The 15,821-nt window shown below is 40.2% G+C and overlaps 1 protein-coding gene across 5 annotated transcripts in view; it reads right to left on the bottom strand.

The window, feature by feature from the left end:
- The window catches only part of arnt (aryl hydrocarbon receptor nuclear translocator), a 28,365-nt gene extending 15,194 nt beyond the window's left edge, over window positions 1-13,171 (bottom strand). For 4 of the 5 annotated variants that reach the window (XM_080425502.1, XM_080425504.1, XM_080425503.1 and 1 more), the window contains exons 1-5: window positions 13,111-13,171; window positions 7,940-8,039; window positions 7,188-7,238; window positions 5,643-5,687; window positions 1,447-1,660 (exon numbers count right to left, since the gene is read on the bottom strand). In XM_080425502.1, coding sequence (XP_080281628.1) covers window positions 1,447-1,660; window positions 5,643-5,687; window positions 7,188-7,238; window positions 7,940-8,039; window positions 13,111-13,144 — 444 coding nt within the window. In that variant the 5' untranslated portion in view covers window positions 13,145-13,171. The remainder of the gene's footprint in view (window positions 1-1,446; window positions 1,661-5,642; window positions 5,688-7,187; window positions 7,239-7,939; window positions 8,040-13,110) is intronic. The other variant, XM_080425505.1, reaches the window with a different exon arrangement.
- Between the last annotated feature and the right edge of the window lie 2,650 nt (window positions 13,172-15,821).

Raw genomic sequence — 15,821 nt, 5'->3', positions numbered from 1 at the left:
GCGGATTTCAGCCACACTGTAGTGCAGGGGCAGGCGGATTTCAGCCACACTGTAGTGCACTCTGGCGCACTCTGGCGGCTGCACACAGGCAGTGCAGGCAGTGCACACAATACTGCACACAGACAGACGGACACACACACACACAAGCCGAGCACGGTTTCATAGTAAGCTCCACTTGCGCGGAGGCGCGCCTCCTTCCGCTGCGTTCGAATTTGAATCCTGAAACGTAACAGTTTCGGACATATGAGGTTTCCACCCGACAGAGACGATATATCTTTCCCAAACACGATTGAACGTCACTCTTGTACACAGACACTAAATGTACACAAACACTCACACAAAATGTGTACATATAGGTGCTTGTGTGGCCCCTCCCTTCTGGTGTGATTTGCATTTTTCTTATACATATTTGCGGATAATTAGGCCACTAATATTGATTTATTTCCCATCTACAGCTGCTGTTTAATTAATTATTATTTTTTAATTCAAAATGTGCTCCTCTTCATACAGTGAGTCCATTTGTTCATCACAGCGAGCAGACACACACACAGACACAGCGGACCTCGGACACGCCCAATTATTGCTTTAAGCGTCATGCTCTAACGTCACGTTTTTATGTCTGAACAGAGCGTTAGTGTCAAGCCTTGAGAGGGAGAGTGTGTGTGTGTGTGTGCGTTGTTTCCTTTATCCATCCATTGAAGTATGTCAACTGTATTGTATGTAACAATATTCTGCCGCCTAGGCACTTTGTAACTGGCTGTTTTCCTATTGTCTGACTGCATTGGCAGTGTTTATGTCCTTTGTACAAGGCATTCTTGTACTTCTGTACATCTACTCCACTGTGGACATAAATAAATGTCAAATGTGTGCATGCGTTGTGTCATCTAAGTGCATGCAGTGGTGGATAAAGTGCTCAAATGTTTTTCTTAAGTAAAAGTATCAACACTGCAATGAACTGTTACAAGTAAAAGTCTGGAATTCAAAATTTTACTTAAGTAAAAGTACAAAAGTATTGGTATCAAAATGTACTTAAAGTACCAAATGTAGAAAGTACTCATTATGCAGAATGTCCCATTTCACAAGTTTTCAATATAAAAACATATTTTGAAAATAGCAGATCTACAAGCTAACAATACACATTGCACATCACAACATTGTTGAGTTTGTAGATCGTCTATTTTCAAATGGCTGAAAAATATATAGGGCTTAAGTGGTTAATGTATGTGTCGTAATAATAATCAAAATCTACAAAGTAACTAGTAACTAAAGTTCTCAAATAATTGTACTCGAGTAAAAGTACAATATTTGCCTCTGAAATGTAGTGGCGTAAAAGTAAAAGTATTGGAAAAATGGAAATACTCCAGTAAAGTAAAAAAAATACCTAAAAATTGTACTTAAGTAACAGTACTTAAGTAAATGTACTTTATTACTTTACACCACATGTACCTGGTCTGTGAGGAAGGAGGGTTTGTAGGATCCGTCGGGGTTGCTGGTTGGAGTCCCCCTCAGGCTCTTCATGTGCGACACGGCCATGCGCAGGATGGTCAGCTTGTCCGGCTTGCGCGCCAGAGCGCTGCAGGTGGGGACCATGTCGGACAGCTCTGTGATGTACGCCGTCATCTTGTTGCGCCTCCTCCGCTCTATCTCGCTGTGGTTCTCCCTGAGAGGAGGAGGAGGAGGAGGAGGTGAAAGGCGACGCGGGGATGGGTAGAACAACGGAGGGAGGAGAAAGAAGGAGGAGGGATGGGGAGAGAGAAGGGACAGAGAGAGGGATGGGGAGGAAGGCAAGGCGGAGAGGGATGGAATAGTTCTGAATTAATGTTTCTATGGCACAGCGTGTTGAGAGGAAAAGAAAGGAGGAAGGAAAGGATTAGGGCTTCAAATATAGATTATTGTCTCAGCGATTACTTTTTTGGTTCAACTGAATAATCGAAAATATCGTATGTAGATCGGCTATTTTCACTACATTTGAAAGGTTTAGTTCATTTTTTTTACTTTTCGCCTATACATGCAAAAATAATGATCGATTATGAATCGATAATTTTATTAAATTATCGGTTATAACCTTTTTATATAATCGATTAGTTTGATTAACTGTTGCACCCCTCGAGAGGATGGAGGAGGAGAGAGAAGAGAGGAGGAACATAAGTGTTTGGATGTACAGAACAAGTATGTGTCTTCAATGAACTATGAGAGAAAGACAAAGAGAGACAGAGAGGAAAAGAGGTCGATAGAAGAGTACAAAAGGTTTATCCAGTCTCACAACATAGTGTTCTATGAATGTTGTGTACCAATTTCATAAGACGTCAAATTACACATTAAATCGGCACTATGTAACTTTTTTTTTATGAATAAAATGTAATTTTGTCCAATCCGTTACATACATACACACATACGTTACACACATTACATACAATATACCTTATACAATTGGGGTGGTTGTATTTTGTCTCCTTGCTCATTCAGACATTTTAGGTCGTGTCAAAGCTCATGTCTCACCTAGACACAGGATCTGACACAAATTTTAACCTGATGGTCAAGATTAGCTTGCTCATATTATCCCCTGAGCAAGCAGGCAGGCTCTATTACGTAGCTCAATGGTAAACAAATAATGATAGTCAGGAAACAGGGTTCAAATCCGGGGTAGATGAGGAAAGTTACATAGTGCAGCTTTAACTGCCAGTGTTTCCCCTTTATTACATGGTTTGTTTGAATGCTCGATTCTGATTGGTCAATCATGGGGGTCCTTGGGAGGGTTCCAGGGGATATTCAAAAATAGCAGATTTACAAGCTCACAGCACATCACTTCGTGCTGCACTGTGAGCTTGTACATCTGCTATTTTAGATTATTTTTGAAAAATCGTTTGAAAAATTGTGAAAAGAATTTGATTTACAAATCTTCTCTTGTGGGAGTCCCTGGCACAAAACATTTTCAGATGGGGTTCCAAGGCCAAATATATATCAATTTGGGGGTCCTTGACATGAAAAGGCTTGAGAAACACTGGTATAAACAGCCGGCAGGATGTTGACGAGGGTTTCTATCGTCTCCTTGCAAAAATAGAATGTTGTGATTAGTCAAGCTGACAAGTTGATTATTTTTGTTAGGTATTTTTACTCAGGGACACTTAACCAGGCGACATGAAAGGTGGAGGAGCTCAGCATCGAACCGGGAACCGCTGATTTCCGTTTGACCGCTCTACCTACCGAGGTAGGTAGGAGAAACTTACCTGATTGTGTCACAGCACAAATTATTCTAACAACAAGCACCGGGTCGATGTCATCAATAGAGCCCGACTTTATTTTTTGTGTCCGATGCCGATCCCGATCCCCATTTTGGAGAGTCCTAGACCACCGATTACCAATGTTTTTGACCGATATTTATTCAAAAATTGCTAATCTAAATCAATTTGAAAAAAAAGTAGATTTGATTAAAGATTCTATTTGAGAAGATTTAACTTATAAGCAAATAAATACATGAAAACGGCCGAAAATCTGCTGTTGAATGGGCGGTGTCGCTGTCGCTGTCGCATGATACGCTGTCGTGTCGGGTCGAAAGTTGTGCCGGAAGCCGACCAAACATGCTCGGTCGGGTACCAACAGCTACTGCTAGGTAGCAGCGGGGTGGGGGAGAGAGGGGAGATGGGGGGGGGGGGTAAAAGTTCCGTAGAGAAGTACCTCTCGTCTGCTCCTGGTGCAGGAGCAAGCCTAGATAGCTGATTTTTTTGGTTGATTTTTAAATCTCTGTGTTGTTACCCTTGTCCTCACTGTATTGCCTGATTCACTGCCTTTTGCTATTATTTTAATGTTTTATGCTTTTGCTTTATTGTTAAATTGGTTGTAACTGTAATTGTATTCTTGCTCTGTAAAGCACTTTGAGCTGCATTTCATGTCATGAAAGGTGCTATACAAATAAAGTGTATTATTATTATTATTATTATTATATTAGATAAGCCAGAGACTCTCAATTCCTATACTGATCAACTCCAAAACAAAGAAAGCAGTTCTACGACTAGGGCAAAAATGCTCTGTGTTTTTGTTTTGGTTCAAGCTCTCTGTCCAAGCTCTCTGCAGATCTACAAGCTCACAAGCTGTAGATCCGCTATTAAAGAAAATGTTTGAACATTTTCACCTACATAGCTTGAGGAACCGTTCAATTGGAGTTCAATGGACAGGTGGCGCCATCCTGTGGGGTTTTCAGCTAGTACTTTAAATGGTGTGACGACGTCATAGTCTCTTTCTATGACTGGGAGACACATCGGCTGCATAATTACCGATATCGATGTCAAGGTGTCATCGTGTGTGTTCTTTTTTTTATTGTCAAGTACAAGATCTTCACTGCCTGCAGTGATGCTACATGTTACATTCCAAGTCAGTGTGACAATAAAAAACCTTGGAACACAACACACAAATCAACACACTAACTAACCAACATCATCAGAAGGTAAGGGAGAAAAGGAAGGTGTACCACACACACACATTATTACTATACATGTAAGCAGGGCCGCCGTTGCCCCACAATTTGGCCTTCTGCCCTTCAAATAATGATCTGCCCTGAGGCTACAGTGGCCTTGATGCCCCATCCACACTGCCCCCAGCTGATTTAACAGTTTTCTCCTATGTCTCTTTCCTGTAGTCTTCACAGACATGAACCATTCACGACATGAACCGTTTGTGGTCAGAGAAGGACATAATATGCAACTGAACTAGGCCCTTGCAAGAGCGTAGATTTCCAAAAAGGATGATTAAACATAGTTACATCAAGGTCCTCTGCCAGCTGCAAAGAAAACTCAGACAGTCTATGTGACTTCTGAGACACCAAGTACGTGACAAACAGAACATAAACTCACTTGCACTAATAATACACACGCTGTTTGGGCCAACAGTTCCAGGACATAAGGTCATCAGACAGAGTACAGAATTACCGTTTCTATTTCACAAGATTCTGAATTCTTAACTCCTCCTCAGTTGTCATCCTCATCTTCAAAAAAGTCCAGTGAGTGAGTATGAACTTCTGAACTCCTTTTCAGGAGCTTGTACAATTTTTTATTTATGTCACTGATCATACTTCATATTTAATTCATACAAATTATTTTGTAACCCTTAAATTAAATTATTTCAGTGGACTTAATATCAGTGTTTTATTTGATGACCTTGCTGTCCTTGTATTTGGCCTTTGTGCCCTCAAAACATTTACAAGGCCAAAGGTGAAGTGGCCTTGCCCCTAAAAAGATGAAATTCCAGGCCCGACATAACATTTTAGGATGGCAATTGTATACGCCATTTGTGCCTTTTTGAACCCTAAAGCCTGACAGTTGTGAACCAAAAATAGCCAAACTGCAAGCTCACAATGTGTCGCAGTGCAATGCATTCTGAGCTTGTAGATCTGCAATCAGGCATAACTCCAACCCCACTGAACCTGACCTCTAAATCCCTAACCTAAATATTTTCCTAATTTGAAATTGAAGACTAACTTTTTAACCATAAAAAAACCCTTTCTTTTGTACACAAATTGTCCACACCATGTCTATTTATCAAATTCTTCAATAGTTGTGGGGACATTTTGCCCTCACCACTAGTAATACATGTATGTACGCACGCACACACCCATGTGCGCACACCCATCCACCCACACACACACTTACCTGGCGAAGCGTTCCTTATCGCCGCCTCCTCCTTCATCATCGCACCTGAACACACAGGGAACCCGTCAGCTTGTCAGCTTGTCTAATCACAACATTATATTTTTGCAAGGAGACGATAGAAATCCTCGTCAACATCCTGCCGGCTGTTTATACCAGTGTTTCTCAAGCCTTTTCATGTCAAGGACCCCCAAATTGATATATATTTGGCCTTGGAACCCCAGAGAAGATTTGTAAATCAAATTATTTTCCCAAGATTTTTCAAAAATAGCAGATGTACAAGCTCACAGTGCGACACGAAGTGATGCGCTGTGAGCTTGTAGATCTGCTATTTTTTAATATCCCCTGTAACCCTCCCAACGACCCCTGGGGGTCCCTGGACCCCACTTTGAGAGCCGATGGTTTATACCAGGCATTTTGTTTCATGATTCCATTATTTTAGCAAGGTGACGTACAGTAGCTGACCGGGGTCCCCCATGGCTCTGTACTTGGTCCGCTAGTATTTGCCTCTAGACCTCATCTCTTCACCAAAAATAGCCGATCCACGCGCTGTGAGCTTGTAGATCGGCTATTTTCGGCAAACGTTCACCCAAGAACAGGGACACTAGGGGTCCATGTGGTTAAATTGCGTTCGCTTCCAAGACGAATCCTAACGACACCTGTTCCCACTTAAGGCTTTGCTCACACTGCAGGCAAATCTGATTTGTTTCTCTGACTGTCCACACTGTTATTTGCAAGAGATCAGATCGGATTTGTGTATTCAGAGATCACTGACCTATCTGCGATGGTTGCTGAGGTAACGACATAGGCGTAAGGAATGTTTGACTTATACTAATAAGTATATAAATATACTAATAGCCTATCTATAGGCACACAAGATGTGAGCTTATAGATCGACTATTTTTGGAGACAGGTTTCAGTGTGTGAGTGTCCAGACTGAGACATTAGACTCAGTCTGGACAGACTGAGATTTAGAAATCAAATTTGAATCACATAGGAATGTGGTTCAAATCGGATTCACAAAAAAAATCTGTTTCCATGTGTTTTTTGCTGCTGTTCAGCCTCGACAAAACCAACCTGATTCCAATCTGGATAGGACAAAAGAATCTGATTTGGGCTGCCAGTCTGAACATAGCCCAACACAGTGTTTCCCAAACACCGGGTCGGGACCCATTTGTGGGTCTAAATATCCCTACATTTTTTTGTTTCCTACATTTTGTTTTTAATTATAATTTTATTTTCATTTTTTTTTTCAGATTTTCTAAAATAAAATACAAAATCATGAAATTAAAAACAAATCCAAACATTTTTCTAAAAAGCACTTTTAAGAAACAGTGAAAATAGCAGATCTACAAGCTTGTAGATCGGCTATTTTCACTAGTTTGGGTCCCGGGGAGACATTCTTTTTGGTTCTCGAGCTAAAAGGTTTGGGAACCACTGACATGACATAACAGACATGTCTCTGATAGTGCATGTTGTTTCTCAGGTCAGTGGTTACAAACAGGAAGATGACAAAGTTTCGGGACACTCAGGACAAAATGTACACACCTGAACAGTTTGTTGCCTTCGTCGTCATCGTCATCATCATCAAAGTCAGGCCTGTAAGAGAGATGACAATAGTGTACCGTTATGAGTATTATCAGCCCGATCCATGCCAGATGTTCGGGCCTCACAAATGCTGATCCTGATTTTGTGTTTGTTCTGTAACAGGGGGTCTCGCCATCTCTCCAGCTCTTTTAACAGAGCATACAACCTATTTTATCCAATCAGGAGAGAGAACCCCACAAAGATCATTTGTCCGATTCAATTTAATAATGTTCCACTTTCCATGTCTTCCAATTTCACTTGTTTATCCTGTGTATCCTGTATTATGGTCTCTCTTCTGATTGGATAAAATTGTTAGCCCAACCTGAACACTTATTTTTGGTTTATTAAAGAGCTGGAGAGACAGGAAGACCCCTGTTACTGAAGAAAATACTCAATATAGCATAAAAGTCAATATAGCAATGACTACTATAAGAACAGAGCTATTTTAACCCCATTTTCGACAAAAAATATCACATACTCCCTTTAACCACTTAAACCCCAGCATCCATATTTGGGGAAAAAACCTTCGCAGGAAAATAGCAGATCTACAAGCTGAGAGCTTGTAGATCGGCTATTTTCGGCTTAGAATATTCGATGTAGAGCGAAAACAGAAAAGACACTGGTATAAAGCCCAGAGGGACTCCCGTCAACCATAATAGGTTTTAGGTGGTTAAAATTACAGTCAATTTAACACTCAAAACACACAGACTCACGCAGCTCGTCTCTTGTTGTTCCCTTTGGGCACCACGGCCCCAGCAGTCGCTTGCGTTCCACTGGCTCCCAGACCCAGATTAGCATCTGGCAGATCCAGATCTAATAACACGCACACACACACACACAAAGGGAACAAATTAAACCCCCGACACCATGTTTATGCAACCATTACACTTAGACAGCTATAATAAAAACAAACACAGAACGAGATCTGTGCTGATAAAAAACAAGGTTATAACCTTATTAGTAAATACAAGAGCAAAGTAATAGTGTGTCGTGGTGTGTAAAGTGTAAACAGTTTAACCCCATTTAACCCTTGCATCCCTATTTTGGGCATGCCGTAATAGTCTCAGAAATAGCCGTGGCGTGGCCTATATGCTTAATGTATACACACACATCGTGTTGGTGTTGTGCAGTGAAAATAGCCAAAGTACAAGCTAACAATGTGTTGCATGCATTGTGACGTGTTGTGAGCTTTGGTGAAGTTTGGTGTAAAAGGGAAAAGGGGGGGGGGCCTAGCATAGAACCCTGGGGGACTAAGTATACTAAGTCTATACTGTAGGGTTACCTATCCAGCTAGGACCCACCTGGGATAACTAAACGGAACCACAAGTAAATTGTTTAAAGCTGCGATGTGGGACTTATTTAAATGAATAAAAGGTTATTTCAACCAATCTGTACGGTGGAGTATGCTAATACAATAGAACTAGTCCACGTGCAGTACATCTATAATCGATTAACTACCGTTAAGAATTTAGTCGATTAAATGTATTGATTTTCAATTAATTATTTGCTTTGGTTAAAATAACTGTTAAATAGCTCTATATTCTGATAGTACTCATTGCTATAGAGTGTTTGTTCAGTAAAAGGAGTCTCCTTGTCTCTCCACCTCTTTATTAAACAGAAAATGCATTTTCGTTTCAGTTTCATTTCCAATGTTATCCAACCAGGACAGAGAACTCAATCAGGATACAGATTAAACAAGTGAAATTGGAAGTGATGACACTAAGAAATGAGCATGCAAAATTGGAACTGGAACACTATACAAATTAAGCTTAAAAATGGGTACTTTCTCCTGATTGGCTGAGATTTTGACACCTACCGAAAAATGTATTTTCTGTTTATTAAAGAGCTGGAGAGAAGAAAAAAAAAACACTCTATAGCAATGATTACTATCAGAATATAGTATTTTAACCTTTTAACAAAATACTTTTTGTTTTAACCCAAAAATATCACTTACCCTACCTTTAATGTATTTATTTATTTTTTGTCTAGTGAAAGTTACAGGTATGGTGTGTGGTATCAAATGTGAGCTTACCATAATCACAGTAATCCTTAATCATATTCAAGGGCTTTTGGAGAGAAATGAGACAAACTCCATAGACCACTGCAGAGAGGAGGTGTGTGTGTCTGTGTCCAGCTAATGCTCGTCGACGCTGGTTAATATTATATACAATCATGTTTCTGCGCTCATTTTCAGTTTCAGACAAGAATTTTCCTTTTAGTCCTAAAGAAAAATGCCGCTTATCAATGAATCCGTTAATCGATCGCTAAGGTTATCAACTATCAATTAATGAATTAATCGATAATTTCCATCCCTATACTCTTCCATTGAGATATTTAGACCTTGGTGTCGGGTAGGACACCTACTGGTTAACAGGTAGTACTGCCTGTAGGTGTACCTCATAATCCCAATATCTTCCTATGCTGTCATTGAAGAGTGGTAGAAAGAAGTGTGCCGTCTCTCGCGCAGCAGGATATTAGCGCCTTAACACAAGTCAGATCCACAAGCTTACAGTACGTTGCACGGCAAAGAGATTTGGTGTAGAGGGGGGGGGGGAAGGAGTGGACCAAGTACAGACAGGCCAGGGGGACCCCGGTCAAATAAGTATATAGGGTTTAACACATCCACCGCCAGAGGTTAATCTCATAATAATGTACTCACCTGCCAAGGTGTTTTTGTTGTTTTTTTGTTTTTTTCATGTCGCCATAGATCTTGTTAAAATCCTTAAGATTGAGCCGTGAACGGTCTGTTTACGTCCGCGAGATCTCCCTGTATCTCCCAGTGAAGACCGCATGTCAAACGGACTTCCATGACTGTAGTTAGAGCGGATTACGTTAAACAGTGAAATGCGAGGAGAAAAAACTACAGGAAGAGAATTGAGTTTCAGTTTCGTCTGTAGAATGGGAGCGGGCGTGATCGTCGAAACCGGATCCCAAATAATTCTATTTCCTGTCATCAAACCGGAAACGGAAGTGGATCAAAAAAATTCCGAAAGTGCACCCGGACCGCGCATGCGCGAAAAGACCGCAGCCCGTAGGACTACGGGCTCGGCGCTTAACCGTTGGATTTAACGGCCCGTAGAACTACGGGCCCGGCGGTAAAGGTGTTAACTGTGCTGAGGGCTGACAGCATGCATAATGTGAGCTGTAGTGGAGCTGTATAGGTTGAATATCAAAGAAGATTATCATGTTCATCAACATTTTAAACCAGGGGTTCAACGTGTTTCAGACCAAGGACCCCTTTAGCTGAGAGAGAGATGAAGCAGGGACCCCCCAACTACATATTGCATAACATTGTGTTGCAGATTAAACTTTTTCATAGACTTGTTTGACAGCACTGTCAGTGCTGTCAGTGCACAGTGCGTGTTGGATTCATGTTATTGTGTATTTTCAGACATTTAACCACTTAAACCGTCAATACTTAGCAAACTTGACCTTTGGCTCTGTACTTGGTCTGCTCTTTTTTTCCCTCTACACCAAATCTCTTTGCCGAGAATAGCCGATCTACAAGCTCACAACGTGAGCTTGCAGATCTGCTATTTTTGGCTTAAAAGTTCTCCTTGGAATAGGGATTTTAGGGTTCAAGTGGTTAAAAACCACACAAAACTTTGGTGCCCCCCCCCCTGTAGTAACTCTGAGGACCCCCTATTGAAGACACCTGTTTTAAACTGACAGAGGACCATGAAAAAAAGACACATTTCAAGACTGCCAGTTAAAAGGAGCCTGTAGTGTACACACACACACACACACACACATACACACACACGCGCACACACACGCACACACGCTAAGCGATTAATGGTGTGGAAAAATAGCACTAAAAGTGATTACTTGGCTCATAAACCTCTAAATAACTTCTAAACAACCATACAGGGGCTTAACAGGTTCTTTGCACGGCAACGGTACTATAGCAGTGGTTCGCAAAGGTTTTTCACGTCAACAAGGACCCCCAAATTGATACGTACTAGTTCACGGACGAAAATATTTTGTTCCAGGGACCCCCCTAAAACATCCTTTTTTTGCCATTAGATCAGATTTAGTGCAGAAGTCTACAATCGTCTTCTGTTGGTGGAGAGAGTGAAACCTTTGATCTGAATAGTCTTTTCTTATACATTCTCGAAATAACAGAGACATTAAACTGTTCCTCGTTTTTCTGGGGACCCCCTGGAAGCCCCTGAAGGACCCCTGGGGTCCCCCGGTCCCCACTTTGAGATCCACTGCTATAGAGCCCTGCCAAATGGTGCTACATTAGAAGCATTTAAGAGCCTAAACAACTAAGCTGGATACTGGGACAGCAGTGCACCTCCTCAGCCTTCCCAAAGAACCACTGGAGAACCAATCAACAACCACACGTACAAGCTCAACACATGTCGTTTTTTGAGCTTGTAGATCTGCAATTTTTTTGTGTGTATGTATGTACTGTAGTACTAGTATTAAGACGAAAAACAAACAAACAAGAAAGTTAAAATATGGCGATATGAGTCACAGTGGTTCTCTCTCTCTCAAACACTTTCATGTCAAGGAGTCAGGGGCAGGACCCCCAAATTAAAGGACAGACCCACATCTGAAGAGATTTTGTTTCAGGGACCCCCAATAAGAGAAGATTTGTCAATTTTCAACAAATTTTTTTTATAGCTGATCTATTCTACACGCCCGTTGTGAGCTTGCAGAACAGAGGAAAAATAAAATAGGGCTTAAGTGACTTTAAACTGTTTCTCATTTAGCTGGGGACCCCCTGGCACCCCCTCAGGCACCCCTGGGGCTTCCCAGACTCCACTTTAAGAACCAGTGCTGTATCGTATCATATCATATCATATCATCTCAATTCCAAAAAGCCTGTTAAACCTTACTATGCATTAGTATTGTTCCAGCAGCTACACAGTCAAAGGTTTTGATTGAACTCTTAGCTTCTTGGCTATAAAAAATAGCAGATATCCTAACAGTTTTTTGAAAAAATCTATGTTACTATATGCAGTGGTTCTCAAACTTTTTCCATGTCAAGGACCCCCCAAATGATATGTATTTGGCCACGGACCCCCATCTCAAAATATGGTCTGCTAGGGACCCTCAGGGACCCCCAGGGGTCCTTGAGGGGAATTCCAGCAGAAGGATTGATACTTAAACTTCCCCCTTATTACACTTACAAGTAAACATAAGATACACATACAAGAAATTAGTTAAATAACACTATTATCTCTATCTATCAGTGGTGTAAAGCAACTAAGTACATGTATTCAAGTACTGCACTTACTTACAGATTTGAGGTATTTTTTACTTTACTGGAGTATTTCCAATTTTCGCTACTTTTACTTCTAGTCGACTAGATCTCAGAGGCAAATATTATAAAGCTTGTGAGCTTGCAGATCTGCTATTTTCAAAAGATTTGTATACATTTTGAACACTTGTGAAATGGGACATTCTGCATGAGTACTTTTACTTTTGGTACTTTTAAGTATATTTTGATACCAATACTTTTGTACTCTTACTCTTTTGAAATCTGGACTTGTAACAAAGTTTTTCTACATTGAGGTATTGATGCTTTTACTTTACAAATGTGAGTACTTTTTCCACTGTATCTATAGTAGAGACAGCCATGGACTCCTGGAACATAAAATATATCTGACAATACAAACGGTCTACTTTAGACATAAAGTAGTGAGAGTAAAGATGATCAGATTAAAATAGATGTCAACATCAATATGTCAAATGTTAAAAGGTTAAGATGACGTTAGCTTAGCTTAGCTGTCACGCTATCTGTAGTTTGTAATGTCACGCATTGTTTAAACTACAAAAAAACAAACTGCCATTCTTCAAACAGAGGAACGATGTCTTTAAATGCTAACGGCATGCTTTATAACTCTGATAGATGATATTAACAGTGGTTTACCTGGGTTTGTGTCCATGTCTGAGCCGAACAACATAAACAAAACAAATAGTTCAACTGCGGAAAATATTTCCTCCAGCGAAGGATGCTACACTGACGTCACAGCCAGCCAGTGTTGCCATGTTTAGTGAAAGAAATAAGCGACCAGGTCTAGGAAAACAAGCCCAAAAGAAACGACTATTAGGCCACATGAGCACTTTAAACCTGTATAAACGTTGGCTTTTTGAAAAAAGCCCAAATAAGCAAGTACACTTTAGAAACAAGCCCAACAAACCGCAACCCACAACTAACCAATTACAAGCAACTTTACAGAAAAATAAGCCCAGGGTCGCTTATAATAAGTGGACATGGCAACCCAAATGTCCGTCAAGCGGAAGTGTCGCAATGAATTGCATTATTTAATAATGTAATATTATTATTATTATAGTCATAAAACCATGGAGTGACTGATTTAAATGCTTGTTGTTAGCTTCTTCTTCTTTTTATCATCCTTGGGGTTTTTTATTAACAAAATAAGGTCTGTTAACATAAAGACAGTTTTGTTCTTTTATTTTTTTTCTGGCAAATGTTCATTTTTGAAAGTGAAAATGAAAGGGCTGTGCAACATATGAATATGTTTTTTATTTAATTAAGCCTCAATATGTTATTTTAAAATTAAGCCATAATAATAATTATTATTATAATTATAATAATTATTACTTTTATTATTATTATTATTATTATTATTATTATTATTATTATTATTATTATTATGATACTTAGAGCTTCACACTTAGATTTCTGACAGACATCTGATCTGTTGTTGGGCAGCAAATAGACTGCAACTCCAAAACAACAACACTAAATCTAGTAACAGGATCCAATATTTAGTATCAATAAATAGTAACTGCCTCAAGAGAAACAAAAAATAAAGTTAGTGAGAGAGATTCACTGTAAAATGTAGTCTCTATATGTTTACATGTAGGTCTATAGAACTACTACCACATTTTACTTTAACTTTTACACCTTGTACCGTGTACTCTAGTTACAAATTACAATTTACGCATTTAGCAGACTCTCTTATCCAGAGCGACTTACATGAGTATGGCATATGGTCAACAAGTAAACAATAAGATGGTATAATGTCCAATCAGTAGATATGATAGAACAGTCTAATGCTGTGGTTCTCAAAGTGGGGTCCACTCCATGGCTAAATTATTGATCGTTAAAGCCTCACTATGTATCTTTTTTTTTTATGATTAAAAAGCCATTTTGTCCAATCTGTATGGTAGAGTGTGTTAATACAATATAACTTATACAATTGGGGTGGTCGTATTTTGTCTCCCTGCTCTTCTATTGAGACATTTAGATCGTGTCAAAGGTCATTTCTCACCTAGACACGGGATCTGACATAATTCACTATCTATTCACTCAATGGTGAAAATGTCAGCACTTGCGCAGGAAACCAGGTTCAAATCCGAGGTAGAAGAGGAAAGTTACATAGTGCTGCTTTGAGAACCAAATGCACCCATAAAGGTCTGTAACTCTGAAAGTGTACAGAAAGATGGAACCACATGGACCCTTACAGGATTCAAGTTTGAGTGGTCTGTTGGGGGGAGGTAACATCAAACTGAACAAGCTGGTGAGGAAGGCCCGCTCTGTAGTTGGAGTTAAACGGGACAATCTACAGGTGGTTGTGAGGGAAAGATGAGGATGAAGGTAGATGCTGTCCTGATGAAGCCCTCTCATCCCCCCTATGATGAGCTAGTGAGGATGAGGAGCGCATTCACCCGCGGACTCGTCTTCCCCACAAAGAAACTTGGCATTAATGCCGGCGGTAGCCGCAACCAAACCTGACCCCTATTATGTTCTGTTCTGGGAATTGGCTTCTTAGTTCTTAGGAGTAGTTCACCCAAAAAATGACTTATTTTCTATCAATTACACACCCCATGAAGCATTGAATTCATGGATTAGTTTTTTGTTTTTTTGTCGCATTCCGAAGCCAATAATTTGAGTCTCTTTGAGTCTCCTACCGGAAATACTCCCGGTCATCAAATTATTAGCTCAGGAATGCGTCAAAGCCAAAATAATCTTCATGAATTCAAGGCTTAATGAGGTGTGTAATTGATAGAAAATAAGTCATTTGGGGGTGAACTGTTCCTTTAACTAACGTCCATATCATGTACAGTATATATTATCTGCTGCTATGCTCACACACCTTATGTCTAACCTCAGGTACTTACCGCACTGGATAGATATACTGTGTGTGAATATGTAGATACATCTTTTTGTTTTGATCTGTTTTACACCTGTAAACCTGGGATGTTAATAAAGTTGATATCACCATCCTGATTTAAAATCTTAGTTGGTCATTTTCATCTAACGTGTATCACTCTACTCTATATCTTTGCATGTGAACCTGGCAATGCATTGATACTCTTTTGCACCTTAATGTCTAATCTCATACATAGGCTACCTGCTGCAGGACCATACCGAAATGTTACCTTTATGTCTAGCCCTATTATATCCTTATGTGAACCTACCTGCTGGTTTATGCTCTCTCTCTCTCTCTCTCTCTCGCTCTCTCTCTGTGTGTGTGTGTGTGTGTGTGTGTGTGTGTGTGTGTGTGTGTGTGTGTGTGTGTGTGTGTGTGTGTGTGTGTGTGTGTGTGTGTGTGTGTGTGTGTGTGTGTGTGTGTGTGTGTGTGTGTGTGTGTGTGTGTGTGTGTGTGTCTG

The sequence above is a fragment of the Gymnoscopelus braueri genome (genome assembly GCF_963280865.1).
Source record: "Gymnoscopelus braueri genome assembly, chromosome: 4".
Classification (NCBI taxonomy): Eukaryota; Metazoa; Chordata; class Actinopteri; order Myctophiformes; family Myctophidae; genus Gymnoscopelus; species Gymnoscopelus braueri.
Note: the sequence above shows the minus strand (reverse complement) of the source record. Positions and strands in the feature narration are given on the sequence as shown.